This window comes from Lissotriton vulgaris, chromosome 5 (genome assembly GCF_964263255.1).
Source record: "Lissotriton vulgaris chromosome 5, aLisVul1.2, whole genome shotgun sequence".
NCBI classification, from domain to species: domain Eukaryota; kingdom Metazoa; phylum Chordata; class Amphibia; order Caudata; family Salamandridae; genus Lissotriton; species Lissotriton vulgaris.
The window spans coordinates 620,126,432-620,148,660 of NC_141693.1; the positions used below are offsets into that span (position 1 = coordinate 620,126,432).

The 22,229-nt window shown below is 42.5% G+C and overlaps 1 protein-coding gene across 1 annotated transcript in view; it reads right to left on the reverse strand.

Annotated features, from left to right (window-relative positions):
• The window catches only part of C5H10orf53 (chromosome 5 C10orf53 homolog), a 184,989-nt gene extending 163,079 nt beyond the window's left edge, over positions 1-21,910 (reverse strand). The window contains exon 1 of the mRNA XM_086920148.1: positions 21,030-21,910. Within this exon, the coding sequence (XP_086776274.1) occupies positions 21,030-21,126 (97 nt within the window). The 5' untranslated portion in view covers positions 21,127-21,910. The remainder of the gene's footprint in view (positions 1-21,029) is intronic.
• Between the last annotated feature and the right edge of the window lie 319 nt (positions 21,911-22,229).

Consider the following 22,229-nt stretch of genomic DNA (forward strand, 5'->3'; position numbering starts at 1 on the left):
CTCAAATTTTTTACGTAAGGGGCCTATCCAGCCTACTCTTTGCGTATGGGAAATTTCCCCTGCACATTCTATTGGGAAGTTACAATTCAGGCTTAACCAATGGAGTACCTTGTTTTTCAGGGATGATGTTGTTTCACTCTGTTCTTGTTTAAGTGTTGGGACATTTACCAATACAAGGACGTAGGCTCCGCATTCGGGTGGAAGGGTGATGCGTGCCGGTATCTGTCTAGACTTATATGGTTGTTCGTGTGGTATCTTTGGTTGCTGAGATTTTGCGTTAGACTGATTGAGTTGTGTGGGTTTCTGTGTTGATTTCTGTGATCCTTTCTGAGATGGTATACGGGTGCTCGCCGGTTGTAGGTTGGCTGATTGGGTGTTTATGTTAGTGGTGAGTGATGTGGTATTGGGCGTGGAAGGTTTGTTTCAGCGATTGTATTGTTGCTGTGGGGATTTTGTTTTGGGAGAGTTATTGGCGTCGGTATGGATTTCTTGACTGTGGCTGTCTTAGAGTGGGTAGCAGTCGTGGGAGCCAAAGAAGCTAAGGTGGTAATGGGTGGAGTAAGATGACTAGTATTGTTGATTAGTCTTGCCATCTGTTTTTCGATGTTGTTTAGGGTTCGCTCTATTGGTGTTAATTGAGTTTTTATAAGGTCCTTAATTATATCTAGTACTTGTGAGTTAAGTTGAAGATAGTTTGAGTTGGTAGCTCCATGACCCCTGTGATCGTCATCAGACGGTACGGCTGAAACAGAGGGGTCGTCCGCATTGACCGATGATGAGTGGCTTGCATTATTCCGGTAGTTATTGCGGGGCGTCTTTTTGGACCTTGTGCGTCTTGGTATATTTTTTTGCTTGATCTTGTTCTTGACTGCTGGTCTTGTACTATCTTGATTAAGAGAAGGACCCTCCCTTATCTCCTTGTCAATTATTGTTAGAGGAGCTGCTATTAGAAGTGGGGACTGGGTTAAGGATTGTGACCCGGTCGGGGTTAGCAGGGGAATTTGAGTTGTTTGGGTGGGACTAATCACCAAGGTTGGGGTTTTTTCAAGATCATCCAGGGTATCTTCTCCAAGTGATAAATGGGTGACAGATAGGTCAACACTTGTTGGTATGGTGTGAAGTTCAGCACGGGTTTCGCGCAATAATGGGACATTTGTTTCCTGTTGGGTGGGTGTTTTAGCTAGGGCCAAAAGGCCCATTGAAGATCTACGTGCTGCTGCGAGGTCCTGGGAGACGCGTCTCTCTAGGAGCACTATCCCCTGATTGATCGCGTCATTAGCTTTATTGATGAATTGGTCAATCGGCCCAATTATGGGGCCCGCTCCTTGTGCTGCTTTATTTCTCATTGCCCTGGTTGTCATAGTGGCACTATAGCACAGATGTAGTTGTGGGTATTATGATTTAATCGGGACCAAGTTGCAAGATGGATAGCGGTGTGTAAGTGGGGATGTCAATGGGTTGGCCCAGACCAGACTTGCCCAGGCTTGAACGGGCTTAAACGGGCCCGCCCTTTGACCGGGCTTCGCCCCGGGCTGCGGCCCGCGCGCGTCCCGCGATGCGCGTTGCTGGCCTCGTTTAAATCAGTATGGAGTGAAAGGGGGCGTGGCACTGGGAGGGGGCGCGGCTCACGCGGGAAGAGGAAACAGCTGATGGGCTTAACGCTGTTCCTCGCAGTCCCGGGGCCGCGCCTCTCACCTCCTCTGCGGCCTCGCGAAGGTCTCCTCCTCCCTTAGATGACACGTTGGATTGAATTGGTGAAAGCTACTCCTGTAGCGTTAAGCGGATTACTGGCAAACACTCGGTAAGAGCCTCAAGGCAAGCGGCACCCGCACAGCGGGGGCCGCGAGAGGCTTTGTAGTCCTTGATGGGGGCGGGCACTGGGAGGGGGCGCGGCTCACGCGGGAAGAGGAAACAGCTGATGGGCTTAACGCTGTTCCTCGCAGTCCCGGGGCCGCGCCTCTCACCTCCTCTGCGGCCTCGCGAAGGTCTCCTCCTCCCTTAGATGACACGTTGGATTGAATTGGTGAAAGCTACTCCTGTCGAGTTAAGAGGATTGCTGGCAAACACTCGGTAAGAGCCTCAAGGCAAGCGGTCAGTGTCCAAGACATGTCCTCAGCTTACCATCAGGTGAATTTACATCCAGAGTCACGTCCATTAACATCATTTGTAACACCTTTGGGTGCATTTCGGTATCGTAGGATGTCGTTTGGATTAGCATCAGCCTTGGCTGTCTTCCAACGTATTATGCAGAATATATTCAAGGGAATGGAAAAAGTATTGTGTTTTCAGGACGATATAATGATTGTGGGATAATCATTCAAGGAACATGATGAGTTGATGAAAGAAGTTTTGCAAACAATTTCTGAGTGTGGGTTGACAATCAAAGAGAGAAGTTTCAAATAAGATTAGGACGGGTCAACTATTTGGGTCATCAAATTTCAGCAGAGAGTATAAGACCAAAGAGTAGTATTGTGAAAGCTGTGAGTGATGCTCCTTGTCCTATTAATAAGGAGCAATTGAAGTCCTTCTTAGGTATGGCTGAATATTGTTCGAAATTTGTTCCGAAATTTGCTGATTTAGTGGCACCTATGAGAATTCGTTTGAAGAAAGGGGCTGTGTTTGAGTGGAATGCTGAATGTGAGAATGCGTTTGGTAAGGTAAAAAATGATCTCTCCAATGCTCCGTCATTGGGACATTTTGACTTTAAGAAGAAATCCATATTGGTTACGGATGCTAGCAATGTCGGATTAGGGGCAGTGTTGTTTCAAGTGTCAGATTGTGATGAGACTATCATTGGGTTTGCTTCACGCAGATTACAGGGAGCAGAGAAATCATACTCAACTATAGAAAAAGAAGCACTGGAATGTTGTTGGGGAATAACACATTTTAGGTATTATCTGTGGGGTTTGCCTTTTGTTGTAAGACTGATCATAAACCTTTAGTCCATGTTTTTAAAGGTGGGCGGGGTTTAGATGGAAGTGTAACTCCCTGTATATCGAGCTGGTTACTATCTGTCTCAGATTACAATTTTGTGGTTGAGTATGTGCGTGGCAATAGAAATGTTATTACTGATTGTCTCTCTAGGTTGCCAGTGGAAGATGACTCTTGGGTGGAAATTTTGGAAGATTTTGTTGTAAGTGTGGACTGTGAATTTGCTATTAGTCAAGATGAGTGGAAAGAAGCATTGGAGAAGGATGAGGACTATAAGAAGTTGAGAGAACTGATTATGAATTCATGGAACGGATTCAGTGAAGGGGTTGTACATAAAAAATACTTGTCAGTGAAGGATGAGCTTAGTTTGCAAGGAGATAAGATTTTGAGAACAAGTAGGATAGTTCCTCCGGTTTTGTTGAGAACAAGGTTGTTGAAAATCATACATGAAGGGCATGTAGGCAGAAGTTTAACTAAACGGAGATTAAGGGAATCGTTTTGGTGGCCTGAAATGGACTGGGGTGTGGAAGATATTGTGCGGGATTGCTATGCGTGTAGCAATAGTGATAAGGTAAAATCTACGAGAGAACCTCCTTTGGGATGTATGGAATTACCTATGAAACATTGGGAGAAATTAGCTCTGGATGTGTTGGGTCCAATTGAGAAATTGGGAAGCAATAATCGGTTTTTGGTTGCATTGGTTGATTATCATAGCAAATGGTTTACTTGTAAATCTATGGGGCAAGTCACTACTGCAAATGTGATAGCATTTCTTAAGGAAGTTTTTTTTGGAAGAGGGAGTACCGAAAACTCTTGTAACAGATAATGGAGTTCAATTGATTTCTTCTGAGATGACTAGTTTTCTTTGTGGTCTCGGAATCAGTCATGATAGAGTAGCTTTGTTCCATCCACAAGCCAATGAGCTTGTGGAAAGGGTGAACCGGATTGTGATGGATTGTATTCAACTTTCTCTGGCTAATGGGTTGTCATGGAAAGATGAATCACGGAGAATGATGTGGGGTCATAGGATTACGCCTCATTCAGTGACTGGAGCCTCTACTTTTGTTGCTTTGAAGGGCAGAGAGCCGAGTACTAAGGAGTCTCCGATGTGGTTGAAGGAGAAGAATCAGGTTTGGGTTGATAGAGAAAGGATGAGGTCAAGAGTTGTAGATTGTCAGTGGCGTAATAAGATGGATTTTGACAGTAGGAAAAATGTTAAGGAGTTGGTGTTTGAGGAAGGTGATTGGGTAGTTGTAGGGAAGTGTGGATTTGTGAAGAAAGGAGAGAGTACGTTTTCTCAGCCGCATAAAGTAATCTCTGTTAGAGGTTCAGTGCCTGAACTGGATGATGGCAAGAAGAGGAGTTTTGGTAATTTGTGCAAAGTATCTCATTTATAATGTGATGTTTTTATATGTATTTTGTTTTTGTAAATATTCTCAACATTGTCTTACGAACAAAGCTTATTTTGGTTGGCAAGGCATAGACAATTCCCCTATGACAGGGCAGGAGAAATCATACTGGTACGTAGAGTCGGTTGGGTGGGAAAAAGCTCTAAGATGAAGCAGGGAGAATGCATAGTTATAAACTTTAGGCATCCCCAGACCGTTTGCTGGCTTCTAAGCCAGGAAACTAGCCCTCGAGAGTCACACACTGAGATTCAAGCGCTACCATTAGACCACTTTTATTTACGCCGCCACATACCTGACAGGGCTAATACCTCCCTAGATCCTGACAGACGACCACAGTACTACCAGACCAACAATTGTAGGTATCCCTCCTTCAGACCCTTGCTCTTTAATGTACCTGTAAGCAATTGATTTGAGGGCCTAGAAGAAGGGAATTGACAAACAGAGGGGGGGAACAGGCCTAAGTATGAGATATGTGGGGTACCGGGATGATCCATGACAATCTAATAGCTCGGGGGCAGGGATGCTCATAGGGACGTGGCCATGACAGCACAGCTGGCAGATGTAAACATGACAAGGTTCAGGGTGGAGTCCCTAAGGCCAACAGCCTCGCCAACCCCCGATCCATCAAATCCCAGCGATGCAGCCTCCAAGCAACCAGCCAGGACATTGGATAACTTCCACGTGGCTACTACAAGGGACATGCAGGCCCATGGTGCCCTCACTGTTACACAGAATCTAGGCAGGAAGTTAAAGTTCCTATCCTGGAATGTTGCTGGCTTGAAAAGTAAATTGTCTTGCACTGATTGGGGAGTTTTTATAGATCAGTTTGACATCTGCCTCTTCCAGGAAACATGGATGCGGCTAGACTCTCGTAGGGTTGGGTTTGTGTCATTTACTATCCCGGCTACCTCAGGAGGAAGGAGCAGACCGTCAGGGGGTTTATGTATCTGGGTAGGCACATACCTTGGCTGCTCAGCCAAGCAGCTGGACTCCTTATCAAATGACATCCAATGTTTAACACTCAGCTTTCATACAAAGCTAGAATAGGCTCTTATTAACATCTACTCCCGCCCTGTCAGCGTGTACAAGGAATCCCCAACCTTTGACCAACTTAGCTCTTTTATTTCCAGTGTCCCCCCTACTACCTGGGTGATATTGGGGGAAGATTTTAATTGCCAATACGAGCTTCTACCAGATATGAATGATACAATCCCTGCAAAGAAGGATGCACATTGGTCAATCCCAGACCCACAGATCCCCCCAATTAAGGCGTGGACCCCGCTAGCAACTCAAATCAATGCATTTACACTGACCCACTGCCTGAGAGCTTGTTATGGTCGCACAGCCTTGGACACCCGCGGCAATCTAACAGTCAATAGAGTGGGCCGAGCCTTTCTCCTCGATTACATTTTAGTGGAGACAAGTCTTTGGCATAGAGTTCATGATTTCCTTGTCCTCACACGCCATGACAGCGATCATAATGCTTTATCCCTGGTATTTGAATTGCCGGACTTAGGAAATGCCCTGGCCATTAGTACTCCTATAGATAAGAGACGTACGCTCTCCAGTAATAGAAAGCGAATAAAATGGGGGGCAATACAGCAGTCCCCAGGAAAGCTGTCCACACTATATGCAGCAGTAGTCCCGGTTCTGACAGCGCTAAGAGAAGCGGCTGTATCAGCAGGGCCAGCATTTCCCATTAATAAAATTGAAGATTGCACGCAGGATTGGTATCCAAGCTGGCTGAAGTATTTTACCCAGAGGTGTGCTCCAAGGGGGAAAAAATGACTACACAAACATGGTTCAACAATAACTTCCGTAAGGGAAAACAAAGCCATTAAAGCCAATGACAAACCACTAGTCACATAATTGAGGGCGCTGTGTAAAGAGACCACACGCATAGCAAAAGAGACATGGGAATTTAATAGATGGGATGCTCTAAATGCCTCCCTTTGCTAAAAGTGGGGTTATGTCCTGCACTGTGGCCGGGTAGGACACTTATAATTTCAACAAAAAGGAGACCCGGTCACTGTTTTTGTTCTGCTGACTTTATTATTTAGAGCAGAATCTCACCCTAAGGTAGTTAATCCTTAGGTGCTTTGTATATTTTGGTTGTTGTGAAATAGTGAAACAATTTTTACAGTCTTTTGACAACAGTCCGAGGTTTACTTGCTGTCTTGCACAGGGACAAATACATTTACAAGTGCTAAAAACAATTATTATGGTGTGAAACAAACATTAAATACTTATAACAGTTTTTATCAAAAACATTTAGCAAACAAATTGTCAAAAGACTGTACAGTGACTGGGTCTAAATGCCTCCATGGCATCTAAAGATCTAATAGAGTTCTGGTCCATAGTAAGTACAGGCAGTAGGGAGGGCAAGCCAGCAGTAGAACCCAATATAGCAGCAGAAGAATGGGAGAGGCACTTCCAGGCCGCTATACACCACAAATACTACCTCTGGCTATGTTGATGTGCCGGTATGCCCGTATAGGAACAATCAGGTAGATACCATAGAGTTTACCCTGTCTGAGGTGGCAAACACAATAAATAGGCTCCCGCCACATAAAGCACCAGGACTGGATAAGATTCTGGGGGATCTTTTCCGGCACGAACCGAAGATTTGGGGACCTTATCTCCAGATTCTATTTAATGCCATCCTGAAGGGGATGCCGATCCCTGAAACAGTTCCAATCTTTAAAAAAGGTTCCCCCCTTTTACCAGCTAACTACAGGCCGATCAGCCTGATTGATGCCACACAAAAGCTTTTCACACGGATAGTTCTCGATCGCCTCCAAGGGTGGTTGGACGAGCATGAGATATTAAGTTGTTACTAGGCCAGATTCAGGAAGAACACTTCCACCATTGACCAAATATATAGACTCCAACTTATATTTTGGAAAGCGTTGAGAATGGAGGGTGGCAGTCTCTATTTGATCTTCGTGGATCTCAAGATGGCTTTTGATCTGGAGCCCATGGTAAAGCTATGGGAGGTACTTAGAGATGGGATCCCACTGTACCTGTTAAGCATACTCATAAGATTGCATGAGGGTAATTGTACGCAGGTAAGGTGTGGGAAAAGAGGCGACTTGACCTCACGTTTTCCAATTGACAGAGGAGTAAGACAGGGCTGTGTGCTCGCACCGACCCTGTTCTGCCCGTTTGTCAATGCTCTGATTGCCCAACTTACCGGGGTCGGGGACAATGACGCCCCTAAATCGGTAGGAACCAAGGTTCCAGCAATGATGTTTGCTGATGGCACCCTCTTAATGTCGAAATCCCCTATGGGTATCCAGAGGGTTTTGGATAGCATTGCCTCTTTTTGTAAGATCATGGGGTTGGAGATCAACACCCAGAAGACAAAGTTCATGGTCTTCAATCCACCTATGACACTGCGTCCCAACCCTACTTTAGAGGGCACGAGGCTGGACAGGGTGACGACATTTGAATATCTAGGGGTCGCCCTGACAGAAAACATGAAGTGGTGCCCACAAATTGCCAAAGCCAAACTCAAGCTAGCGCAGACTACTGGAGGCATTATGAAACTATTGAGAAATTCATCCTCCAAACTAGCCGGACCCTTAGTGGAAATTCACAAGTGCAAGCATGGCTGCGGCAATGTATGGAGCCGAACTATGGGGGCACTGTAACTGTGGAGATGTGAGCAAAGTAGAAAAAAGTTTCATGAGACAGGTTCTAGGTCTCTCTTCCAGGACCCTCCTCAGCCCTCTATGGCTGGACCTATGAATTTGACCCAATGGGGAGGAGTTAGGTCTCAGACCTCTAACCTTCTGGCGTAGACTATGGGTGACACCGGAGCTGGCAGCTTACAGAGAGGAATTGAAAGAAATATTGAGCCTCCCAGGAGTAACAAAAATTCCTTGGTTCATCCATATAAAAGAAGAATGTTGTAGGATGGGTAAACCAAGTCTATGAAGCAACACTGAGGAAGCGTGCTTTTTAATCTCCTGGCCTGAACTAGCAAAAGCCTACCGATTGAATAAGCTAGCAGAGGTGCAAGGTAGCCCGTTCACTGGACACCTGATGGCTAAATTCTTATCTCTGAAGGATGACTATCGATTTGACCCTTTCTTAGATGATATTTAACCATTTTTGGCAAGAAAACTATACGTCCAGTTCAGACTCGGCACCCTGCCGCTCCGTGTTTTTACCTCTAAATGGACAGGCGCGGCTGGGCGGGAGTGCCTGGCCTGCAACTGCGAGTAAGAGTCAGAGCATTTACAAGGGCTTCTTAACTTTTTAAAAAACTTTTTATTACTCTTAACTTTCAATCATATTAGGACTTTTTAAAAGGTGTAAATTCCTTGTTTTTATGATGGCTAAAATGCAAGTATGATGAGCCATCATTGTTCATTTAAGTGATGAATGTGTAATGTTACTCATATAAATACTAAGTCTTGTCAACATATTGATGGGTCTTATCAGGTGCTGCTTTCTAAGGTTATTGTCTCCTGTATTGTACCCTCCCTATATATGTATTTATTCATTATAAGTTATAAGCTTGTGCAGATCTCACTCTCCTTTACTGCACTGCTTACTGTTAATTTTTAAGTATGCTTTTATGATCGAATAGAATGAAATAAAGTTTTTTGGATTGGACAATATAATGAAAAATTACTTTACTGTGACATTACCCATAAGATTGTAATTATGTGCTTCTGCTATTCTTATGCAGTACATAACACTGAAATTCAAACAAACCATTTCTGTGCTATAGTTACCAATTATAGATGGGATAAAATGCTCCCTGTTGTACACTAGGAGAATGGTACAAGCCAACAAGAAGTCCCATGACGATATAGAGGGGCAAGGCAAGCTCTTTTATATAGTCATGGAAATACGATATGACTAGCAATATCCTTTTAACATATGCCAGGATACTATATTCCTTATAATACATGGTCACACCATCACCTTTCACACAAACGACTCAAATCTTTGGTGCCTTGCTCTTTCCTAAGAAACAGATAGTATGGTTACATAAAAAAGCGGAACCTGTTGTGCAAAATTAACACACCAAAAAGCATTTAATAATTTGTTGCAAAAAGACCTGTTTAATGTAAATCAGATTTAAAACATTTATAGCCTGAATGTCTAGAAACTTGCAGAGATAGTACCTTTCCAATAAATTACCTATAAAACATGCAAAATGTTGATGTTTCATGGTTGCAATATTGGGCTTTTCCTGTCATGAGCGATAGGCCCAGTCACACAAGTAGGAGACATTTTTATTGGGAGGAGATTGGGAATGCAGGGTTGTAGGAATTTTGTGGCTCACAATGGATTCTGGAATTTTCCCTCACAGAAATGTGAGGAGAATGTGTGATTTTATCCAAAGTTTAAAGTTTACAAAGAATTCTGCAGGAGAAAATGTAGAAGAATCCAAGTATGTTACACCACCCTGGATTCCTGTGAGCATCTAGTTTTCAGAAATGTCTGGATTTGATAGATTTCCATTGGTGCCAGCTGACAACGGGCCCAAATACTACAGCTACACACATCGCTAGATCTGGTCAATTTGAAAGGCAAAATCTGAATGCTTCTTTGGTACATTTTGGAGCCTTTCCTGTCCATGGCGATAGGCCCAGCCACACAACAGCAGTTCCATTTTTATCAGAAGTATGGGAACACAAAACTAAGGGGTAGGAGTTTGATGGACCATTACAGATTTTGGAATTTTTCAACACAGAATTGTAAGTAAAATCTGTGACTTTGTCCAAAGTTTGACGTGGGTAAGAAAACTTAGTCAATCCATGCACATCACACCACCCTGGAGTCACCTGAGTGCCTAGTTTTTTTTAGAAATGTCTGGGTATGGTTGATTTCTCTTGGTGTCCGCTGAGCACAGGCCCAAATACCGCAGTTACTCACATTGCCAGAACTGGTCCATTTGATAGGCAAAATCTTGATTGTAGGATGACCGGCTTTTCTGCATTTCTACCACAGATTTTTTGCCTTTTACTGGACCTTAGATTTTTACTGGTTTTAGAACTCTGTGCATTTAACCCCGTGCTAACCAGTGGTAAAGTGCCTTTGCATCCCATTTAACATGGTCGAATTGACATACTCCTAATAGGTATTGGTATGTTTACAGCCCCTACCATTTGTTTATTGACTTTAGCCCCAGAGCATGGGTCCCTGTGGCCTATTACAGTTTGGGGAGAGGGGATGCACACCCTCTCCCCTAATATCTATGTTTTGACCCCAGGGCCTGAAGGCCAACCCTACGCTGCGCACACCAAAGGCTGTGCACGGTGTTGGGTTGGCAGCCTGCTGTACATGGCTAAAGATTGTGTGAAGTGTGGTGTTGGCTGCACTGTGGCCAAATCTCTGCTGTGCATGGCCAAAGGCTGTGTGCAGCTTGGGGTTGGCTATATGCAGTCAACCGCCCGCTCCACAAGGCCAAAGAATGGTGGGACACAAGTTATAGTTACCTTAGGGCACAAGCTATAATTGCTTGAGATAACTATATTAACTGGTGAATTCTTGTGGATTTTAGGGTTTAAAACGTTACATTGTTACTGACTATTTAACTGATTTACACCATTACATTTACAATACGTTCCTCTTATTGTGTCCCTACCCTTTGCAACTAATGTACTAAATGTATTAATGCATCCTTCGTCAGTGTTTTCAATGCAATTAGCTTTTTAATCTTTGCAATTATACAGTTCTTTAATATTAGCTTAGCACTGAAAACCACCTGCTTTTTTTACTCAAGGAGAAAGTTCTCTGTTCTTTTCTCAAGATCTCAACATAGCTCTTACTGTCTGAGAGGCAACGTAATTGGCTTATGAGAAGCCACAGAATTAGCAGAAACAAATATTTGTTTAAAAAATGAAAAACATTAAGGGCCTGATTACGACCTTGGCGGTGTGGGAGCGGGGCGACATGCCACCGCTCGCACTGCCAAAGTCAACTGCCAGATGCCCGTCGGATTACAAGCTGTAATCTGGGCGGGCAGTCCTGCAATTTCTGGCCCACAGCGCTGCCTTTCCAAAGGCTCATAGGAGAGCCTTAGAAAGGCAGTGCCGTGAGTCAACCACATCGCGTTCCAGCACGGCATCGACTGTAAAATCCATGCCATGCTAGAACAGGGGGTGCATGTAGATAGGGGGGCACACCATGTGCCCTCCTGCATGCACCCCAGTGCAGCATGGCACCAGGGGGCCCTGTAGGGCCCCCTAAGTTTTCTCACCACGAGCAGTTTTATGGTTGGCTCACCGCCATGAGACAGCCGGCAGTGAGGAAACTCGTGATATGCTTGGCGGGCTGCAGCGGCCTCACACTGCCACGCAACAGCCAGGGATTGCGGATTCCTCGTGGTTACAGCGGTGCGATGCCGATTGGACTGCCCAACTTGTAATGGGGCGGTCTGACTGCGGCGCCTCCGTGAGTCTAGTGGTCTGTGGACCGTCAGGCTCATATTATGGCCTAAGTCAATAACCATTAAGTTGTTAAGTCACTCTGTAGCTTAAAATATTGGCCAGGCAGTTTTCATACATTCTGGAACAGTCATATGGTCTGGATATTGTGCAACTAGGTTCCCAACCTAGGAGGAAATTGTGTACTCCTCAATTATTACCTTAGATGAAATCGGAGGTGTTGTGGATGAGGGTAGCATGGAGGGTGAGCTTCCTTGACCTTTCTGCTGTGTTCAATGCAGTCGATTACTGTAATCATATTGACTGATTGAAGGATTGGAGGTATAATGAACAGTTGGTTTAGATCGTTAATTAAAGGTGGAAGACAGCTTCTATCACTCCTTCTTTATAAATCAGTTAACGTACAGCTGAGACCTTTTTGACGAACCAGATGACTGCATGATGACTGGTTTAATATTCACCGATATATTTGATTGATCCATTGAACTAACACCATCGATAGGTGCGTATATACACAGTGTACAAGATACAGATTTTAATAACGAGAGGATTGACACTACCTGTGTATGAGAACAGACATATGTTTTAAAGTAACTGACAGGATAGACAAGCAACAACCACATGAATGAAGCGATTTCTCTATATCCTTAAGGCCTGAAGAAGTCCGCTTGAGGACGAAACGCGTTGGCAGGCTCAGATTTTTTCCAAATATGAATAAAGAATGAACTACAAATGATGCAAGATCTGTTTGATTATTTCCTGGGAAAACATCTGTTCATTATAAATTGATTCCAATATGTATATGGATCAACAAGGTTGTATACATGTATTTCATATAAGAAAGAGTGCAGGGCAGTTTTTGGCTTTATTTAAGACACATCCTCTTTTAATAAATTTTTCAGTAACAGCTGTCCTATTCACTAATGTTTTTAGCGCCATGATGCCATTCCAAGTATGAGCATTATATAAATAAATAATCAATCAAAATCTCCATCCCACAACTTGAAGAAATTGACGGACTAGTTAATTGATTCATAAGGCAATGAACTTCAACACTCTCTAATAAAATGTATAACCTCCAAGACTTTTCTTTTGTCCATTACACCTAATTAGAGCATTACCCTCTGTAATTGAAAACATATGTAGTGTATCAATGTGCTGAGGAAAATAACTACTATATGCATACTACAACTTTCTGTGTTGAGCAATGGCCTCGAGATATTCTCCATAAACAAATCAACAATCAATGAGGTAGCTAATGTTACCATTGATCCAGGAACAAATGCATTGAATATCTCCTTATGTGCAACCATTCTGAATTCAAAGATTAGCACTAGATTGGTGGATATTAAGGGGTAGATCTACAAGAAAGTGACGCATCTGTAGAGATGCGTCACTTTCCCTGCGCCACCCTGAGAAACCGTTGTGTCACCATGGAAGCGCCGTATTTACAATACGGCGGACCATGGTGCAAGGATTGACTGATGCCCCAGAAATTCTGTTGCATTTGTTGGCGCAAAAGTCACGCATTGCTGGAGTCGTGTTGCAAGCACAACGCAACTCCAGCAATGCATTGGGATGCCTATCCTCATTGTGCTGCATCATTCCTTATGCCTGCTCCAAGCAGGCGTAAGGTTTTGACGCTGTGGCGTCCGAGAAGTGGCGCAGTGAAATCTTGTAGATTTCTTTTTTTTTTTTTTATAATTTTAAATTTTATTGCAAGGAAATACAGTATTACACAATAACAGAAATAAGAAAAATATCCACATTACATACAAGAAGTTAGTAAAAAAGGAAAAAGAGAAAAAAAAAGTTTCAGCAGCATAATAAATTAAATCCATTCGGTAATCGGTGCCCAGATTTTCTCCCCCAAAACTCTTCTTTTAACCCCCTTTAACTTGTAAATAGCAGATTCAATGTTATACATAAACAGTAGTTTTTCACGCCAAGTAAAAAATGAAGGAGGATCTGGACTAATCCATTCCTTAGTAATACAGGACCTAACTGCAGCCATACATAGAAATAAAAAATATGAAATTGGTTTTGACCTAATAGAAGTATGGTCAATGCCCAATAACACCAATTCAGCAGTAATTTTAATCTCACATTTGAGAACCACAGAGAGAAAGCTTTCAATTTGTTGAAAAAAAATATTACGTTTGGGACAAGAAAAAAACATATGTAATTCACCAGCTGCAAATAGCCCACAACGACTGCAGTTAACTCCCGTTGTCGTGCTCCACTTAGCGACTTTACTTGGAGTATAATAAAGATTATGTACACACATAAAATGTTGAGATTTCATCATCCCTGTAATTAGACATTTGGAAGCAACTTTAAAAGAAAGCAAAATATCGACATTGGGTATGCCTAGGGTGTTAGCCCACTTCAGTTGACATTGCCCCAGATCGTCCCCACACTCCTGAATCAAACTTAAGTAAAGAGTTCCTATACGGGGCTTTTTCTGCAGGAGTTCTAACAATGGAGATTTCGTCATTTTAGCTGGGAGAGTTAAGGAGTAATTCTGTAAAAAGCTTCGCAGTTGAAGAAATTTCAACAAATCATTTCTTGTTAAAGAAAATGTGTTCATTAATTCCTGAAATGAAATAATTTGCCCATAACTAAATAAATCTCCCAAATACCGTATACCTTTCCGCTCCCACCTGTACATCGTTAAATCGCAGAAAATGTCTGGTAGAAGGCCCATTGATATTAAAGGGGTATAAAAGTTTAATTTAGGTAAAGTTATATGTTTGCAAACTTTTTGCCAGGCTCCAAAAGCTGCCTTTAATATCTTATACTTTGTTTTTTTATGATAACTGGGCTCTATGATCTTAAGAAAACTACCCTTGACTTTCTCGCCCATGATCATTTCGTAAATAGATGGAGTTTGACAATTCAGCACTACTACTCTATCTCCCATAATTAGAGGACTTATATATTGTAAAGCAGCAGATAAATAATAAAAGAAAAAGTGGGGAGTGTTCCATCAGCCACATTCGTTGCTAAGTATCATTTTCTTAGAAGCTTTACGATGGCGTTTGTAACCCCACAGAAACCGAGTTGTGCTTCTTTCTACATTTTTAAAAGAAAGCGGGTGGAATTCTAATGGTATTGTACGAAACATATACAGTACTTTTGGTAGAATTAGCATTTTTAAAATATTAAGTCTGCCGTATAATGATAAGTGTGAGTGATCTAAACGCTGCAATGTAACATTAATTTGAGCTAATACAGGATTAATATTGCGTTCTGGTATCTTCTCTATAGGCAAAGAGAGCTTAATTCCTAAATATGTGACCTCTGGGATGATGGAGATATTCAAAGATGGGTCATCCCCAGAGTGGAGAATCTGAGTTTTCTCCAGATTGAGTTTATAACTGGAGAAATACCCAAATTGCTTAGCAAGATCATTAATCGCTGGTAACGCTGTCTGAACATCAATAGTAGTTATCACTATGTCATCGGCATAGGCAAGAGCTCGATATTCAATATTAGCTAAATAGATAGGTTTAATTCTTTGTTCCAAAATAAAACGATTAATTAGAGGGTCAATATAAAAAGCAAAAAGTAAAGGTGAACAGGGGCATCCGTGTCGGGTGCCCCTGGTGATTGGGAAAAAAGAGGAAATTTGGCCATTAATACGAATACAGGCTTTAGGAGCAATATACAATATTTTTAAAGCTTTTATAATACCAGGACCTAATCCCTTCCTAAATAATATTTCCCATAGATAGCCCCAAGCAACCCGGTCAAAAGCTTTTTCAGCATCTAAAAATACAAGTCCAACAGTAGACCGAGTTGCTTGGGACCAATCCAGGAACGTAATCACCCGTCGAATATGGTCAGCGGTGTCTCTGGCTGGGATAAACCCATGTTGATATATAGAGACTAAAGGTGAAATAATACTAGATAATCGTGAGGCTAAGATTTTGGAGAAAATTTTACTATCAGCATTTGTAAGTGAAATGGGACGAAAAGAAGAAGGTGATAACGGGGTTTGCCCTTTTTAAGAAAGACAGTAATAATAGAGTCGTGCCAAGATTGGGGGGCATTACCTTGTTGAGCTCTTAAACATAGATCCATTAATTCCGAAAGCATTTAAAAAACTCTAAAGGAATTGCATCGGGGCCTGCTGCTTTTCCTGAAGCTAAAGACATCAAAGAGAGTTCGATTTCCTCCCAGGTAATTGGTAAATCCAATCTCTCCCTCTCATGACTAGGTAATATAGTATTCTGAGCTAATTCAACAAACTGTGTAATCTGCTCTGAGCAATCTCCCGGGACGTCCTCAGTATACAATTTAAGGTAAAAATCACAGAATACTTTAAGTATATCTTCTATTTTATTAACCGTCGTCCCAGTGAGATTGTTAATTTTATCGATACTAGCAAAAGTAACTTTCTGCCTAGCTCTCTTGGCCAGATATTTTCCAGAGTTTTCGCCAATTTCATAGACTTCCTTCCGAAAAGCGGAGATTTGCTGAGCAAACTTTGCAGCAAATCCTTGATGGATCTTAACTTTAGAAGCTAATAGTTCCTTTATAATAGTTTCTGTAGCCAAACCCTTGTTGCACGCCTGCATAAGCTGAATCTCTAACAATCTTAGCTTTTTCATTTCTAGTTCTTCTCGCTTTCTAGTCTCTTTCTGTTTTCTTATTGAATAGCTCAGTGTTTCTCCCCGAACCCCACATTTAAAGGTGTCCCAAACAATTTCTAGAGATGCGGTTCCTTTATTAATTGAAAAAAATTCCGGGATCCAACTGTTCATATATTCAACATAAGATAAATCAAACAATAATTTACGGTCAAAAGAACATGATCGAGGAGTGAACGGGGTATTTGACACAAATATGAGAGTTATAGGGTTATGATCTGATATAATTTTTGGGAGTACCTCATATTTCACTTGAGTGAGTTCATTATATAAAGTCTTAGAGACTAAAAAATAATCCAGTCTAAAATGTCTTTGATGAGGGACAGAAAAAAAAGTACTTCCAAACATTCCCCCCCTTTTTTCATAACCCACGTCTACTAACTTATACTCATGAATAACCCCCTTAATTGCTTTGAATACCTTTTTCTTCCTCCCTGTATATGGGGTAATGCCATAAATATCCAATGTTTCCTCCAAATGTAGATTAAAATCTCCACATAATATAATATTAGGTGGCCATTGAGCTAGCTTCAAACTTAAATAGTGAAACACTGCAGGGTCATCGACTGTAGAGGCATATAATGAGCAAATTCTAATAGTTAATCCTTCAATTTTAAGCTCAGCAATAACCCATCGTCCCAATGGGTCTTCTTTAATTCTTTTAATTTCCCCTAATCCGAACCTCTTTAATATTGCCACTCCTCTTATAGTAGAACTCTGACGGGAGCATCCTACTACTTCCAGTCCAAGATCTTTAAGCCACCCTCTATTAGACCAGGAGATGTGAGTCTCCTGTATGCAGACTAAGTCCACCCGCATATATTTTAACATTTGAGCCATTACACCCCTTTTCCTTTTATCATTTAGACCACAAACATTAATGGAACATATCGTCAATTTAGCCATTATATAGATTTAGTATATTAGCACGATTAAACATATAATAACAAACAGCTCCAAAATTTGGAACCTGTCGTACAGAAATCATAAACTTAAAGTCAATACATCTTGCAACTGTATTTCCTTGCACCCCAAAGAAAGCGTTTTCCCCCCCACGCCCCCCCACACCCTTTCCAACCCACCCTCTTCCCAGCACCCCCCCACCTGAAGCGTAAGGGCAAATGCCCTCATTGATGGTAAGTGATTAAGAGATGTGCAATTCTACCCGAGCCAGTCAGACCTGATACTGGCTATATCTCTGGCACAAAAAAAGACCCATAAATAACCAAATCAAAAGAGAAAGAGGCATCTCACTAAGATTGAATGTAATCATTAACGTTACCCTAATCCTGTCAATCACTACTACATTTTATCTAAGAACTGTTGTGCTTTTATCTCAGATACAAAAAAACAGTTGTCCCCTTATGCACAATCTTAAGCTTAACAGGGTTTAGAAGAAAAACTTGCCCCCCCTTAGAGTGTATTGGTGCCATTAGCTGTTTAAGTCTCCAACGTTGCTGCACTGTCGCTTGGCAAAAATCAGGTCGAACAAAAAACTCGTGCCCCAAACACTTTCTAGTTTTAGATGGCCTAGCCAAATCATACAAGATCTCACGGAGCAGGTAATTCTGTAAACATATAAGAATAGCTCTTGGATTATTTTTCCCTCCTCCCTGATCAGGTTTTTGATTGAAAGGGAAACGATGAGCTCTTATAATTTCCTTATCCCAGTCCCATCCTTTAAGATCTTTAAAGGCATCTGAGAACATATCTATGACAAACTGCCGAACGTCTTTTCCCTCTGATTGTTCAGCCACTCCTAAAATACGTAGGTTATTGCGCCGTGCGCGATTTTCCAAATCGGTCAATTTCCAGTCAATGTCTTGTCTGGTACTATCCAAATCCTTAATTAAAGTGTTTTGTGAAGATAACTCGTCTTCCACAACAGATATGCGGGTTTCAGTCTCCTGTACTCTTGAGTTGGTTTCAGTCCTAGACTTAGCCAAACGGCGAACAACGTTCTGTAATTTACATACTGCTCCTTGAGTGCGAAGCCCTTCCGCTTTAGTTTCTTCTCTGTGAGCCATGATTAGTCTATACATAGATGTCTGTAATTTGTATATTGACTTTAAAGTAATCTCCTCATCTCCCTCCAATAGCTCTGGAGATTCAAGATCCGTTTCTGAGCCCATAACAGCCCCTTCCCACTGAGGTTGATTAATAGACTCTAGATTTTCACCTGTGAGGGGATTTTTTTTTGCCTCTACACCCCTACGAACAGTGTTAGGAGTTTCCTCGTTCAACAGAAAATCAGGGCCAAGTAGATCTTCTTCAGACATTAGATTACAGTCATCGGCCCAGTCCTTTACAGGTTGACGATCCTCGTTATGTAATTCCTCATCTAATTCCCCATCAGATGTTATTGAGACATCAGACATAGAAAAGAACTGACCACCTGATTCAATAGAGTCTGCATCATTCAAAGGTTGTTCAATCGCCTTAGGCGAAACTCTAACTTCCTCTACAGCTTGACAGAGTTCAGCTAGGTCATCATCAGCCACTCCCGCTACTACTTCAGCTCCATCTCCGACTGTTAGTAGAGTTAAGTTTGAAGAAGATTCATTTAAGGGAGTTGCATCGTAGTTTTTAGATGTAGTATCCAGTGAGACATTGGATGATATTTGCTCATTAATACTACTCTTAGAGGAATTAACTATGTTTTTTTTCCTAAAAAGCTCCGGTATCACAGGTTCTTTAATAGTCCCATTTTGTTGACGGGTTCGAGTGTCAATTTCTGTTGCAGGCATTGGTGCTGGCGCTGATACTATTGTACATTTTTACGCCATTTTTTCAATGACTCTTGGCGTAGTATTTAAAGAATTAACTGAATTGGTAATAGTTTTTTTTGCCCCCCTGCCTTTAGGAGCCATAGCTGATCGTTAAGATTGTTCAGCAGCTCAAGGATTTTCTTTCTATAGCAAAGTCCTTATACCGGTTCCACCAGGTCTGTTACCCTTGTATAATACACAAAGGACAGTCTGTAGTAAATTAGCTATAATACAGCGTTCTACTTGAAACTTAATAGACTTAAAAGTTTAAATGACTTACTATATTTTCCAAATAGCCTTCAGAGCCGATAGTTGCTGGATACTACGCCGGACACAAAGTTTCGTTATATGTAGCAAGGTTTCCTGCCAGTCCACAGTCTCACTGAACTATTGGCACTTTTCACCAATATACACAACTCTCGCCTTCACCTGCTGCACCGCAATGCACCAGAACTGGAAGAGAGTTCCAGCGTCTCACATCCTTCCAAGCGCTGCTGCTTTTCCTCCCCAAACGCAGCTTCACAATAAGCTGTTAGCGCCTCTAATCCGGGTATTCCGCCTCAGAAACTGATGTGAATGCAGACAGCCACGGAAGCCCTCCACCGGTTTTCCCCGACTCTCCTCGGCACTCCCAGCTCTTTTCGACACGGTGCCGCAGCTTGTATTTCCGACCCCGGGGGCAGCAGATTCACGCTCCTGCACCAGCCGCGGAATTCAGAAGAGTTCCAGGGACCGAAGTCTGACTCAGCAGCAAACGAGAGTCCGGAGGCTCCACGCCTCTCTCACCACTCTCTCCCTCGGCTCACGTCTCTGACCACGGCGTCAGCCACAAACCCTTGCAGCTTCGCAGCCTCGCAGCCTCGGAGCCTCGCCGCCCCAGATGGTACAAAGATGGTGCAAAGGACCCCTTGAAGGCCTCCAGCAATTCAATTCAGCTCAGCTCCAATCAATCAAGAGCAGCAGCGGGAGACACGCCAAACCAGGTCGGTCAAGCATCGGGAGAACGCCGCATCTCCTCACTCGGCAGCAGTAGCGACCTCCATCTTGCTTCCGAAATCTTGTAGATTTCACTGTGTCACTTCTACAAGACTTTTTTGCGTGGGATTGCCCACCCTGCATACACTATACCTGACACAGGGATGATAGCCCTGCTCAGAAGACAAGTATAGATTGACACACTACCAGCTCTTTACACCCAGCTAAATAGCAGCCATTGAAATTCTTATTGCTACAACCATTATATTGAACCGTAGCAGGTTTCTAGGACTGTGGAGACAAGAAATTGTAGAAATCCTAAAGAAAAGAAAACTGGAAGGCCTACATTTTTGCCCTTATTTGCATTAGAGATAAACAGATGAAAAGCCTATACAGCTACAGGAAAAGCCATCTACAAATAATTAGTAAATGTCTAGCAGTTCTCCTATATTATGGTTACTTATGAATCGCCTGAGCTTGGCTAGGTTTCAGGAGAGATGCGTCACAGTCTACTACATTGGCTCTTAGGCAATATGTAATCATTAAACCATAGAGCCAACCACTATTACCTACATAAACTTTGGGGGTAGTACTTCAGCAGTTGAACTCTCATCAGCTTAATCACTACGTAGTACTCAACTCTCCTGCTCCACCTGACCCAATGCCCCCCAATATGGCCTAACATTCAAACTGGGTATGGGTAGCTATCGGGTTATATTAAATGAAGGTTCAAATTCCAACTGGAAATCCTATTGTCTTTGTTACCCATACAATCGCATTCATAAGTAAACGTAATTATTTGCTCTTAATATGCGTGTACTATAGTGTTTTTCTGTTAAGAGCCACGTACATATAATATTTACCCAAAAGTATTTCCTTTACCTTGCAACCCTTCCAATCGAAATGTCCGGTGTTTGACCAGGCCATCGCTGCCCTTGTATGGACCGTATCTGATGATCACCTTGGCATTTTGCGGCATGGTTAGGAAAGGCAACTGTTAAATTCAGTACTAGGGAGATTGATCAGAACAAGATGGAAAGATTCTACGTTTGAAATACGCTCGGTCGGGTGGCAATAATGAAATGTAAATGTAACAGTTCATGTAATTACATAGTCCAATGTAGGGATCGCGATCAGCAAAGTAAAATCATAGTTTATTGCAAAGCTGCCTTAGGTTCGAAGAGCACGATTGACAGCTAGACTAGGTCAAATTCAACCGCCCCCTGGCTTCGTCGAGGATAGCAGGAGTTCCTACTTCCAATGCAGTCAGCGAGGGGTGGTGGGAAATGTCCTTTGTGTACAGGGGCTCGCGAAAGAGTTCACTATCCACCAAGTCACTTCATTAAATGCGCATCGAATGAATCTCCGTCGTGGGTTTGGCTCACAAGAGCATTATTTTTTTTAATAGTAGTACTGGAGTAGCACGCTACGATTATTTTTACGTTCGGGTGGACAGTCTCTGTGAGATTGTAGGTGCTTGCTGCATAGATTCTGATCAAAGCGAGGAAAGATCGGAACGGGCTGGTATGAGATGCAGGCATGCAGGGTGAATGTTTGGGACTTCTTCCCTTGTTCTGTCTGTATCGTGGATTAATTCGGGAGTAGTGGTTATAATTGCTCCAGAGAAACGCTTGAGGTCTGTCTGTATTAAATGCAGTTCAGGGAAGGGTTTGTGCGTGTTCAAGGTCAGCAGTACTCGCACCTCCTTTTTGTCCACAAGTTGTGTTTCTCCTCTCTAGTCGCAGTATTTACTTCTGTATCTCAGTGAAGAGACGCCGTTGCTAAGGAAGTGTCACGTAGAAATAGCGTCAGACTCAGGAACCTCTAATCAGAAAGCCCGTGTCAATAGGATCACGTGCGTTTCGGGACGTTTAAAGGTATTGGCTGTACGCGTGCAACGTGCATAGGACGTCACAGATGGAGAGAAGAAAGAAGCTTATGCGCTGCAACTTAGTGGCGCTGATAATCATGTTAAATGACGAAATGTCGATGAGTCGTCTGCTGTGAAATAAAGACTGTAAATATTATGTCAAAGCAGGCAGGGGTGCAGGAGGCAGACAAACCATTTTGAATGTAAGCTCA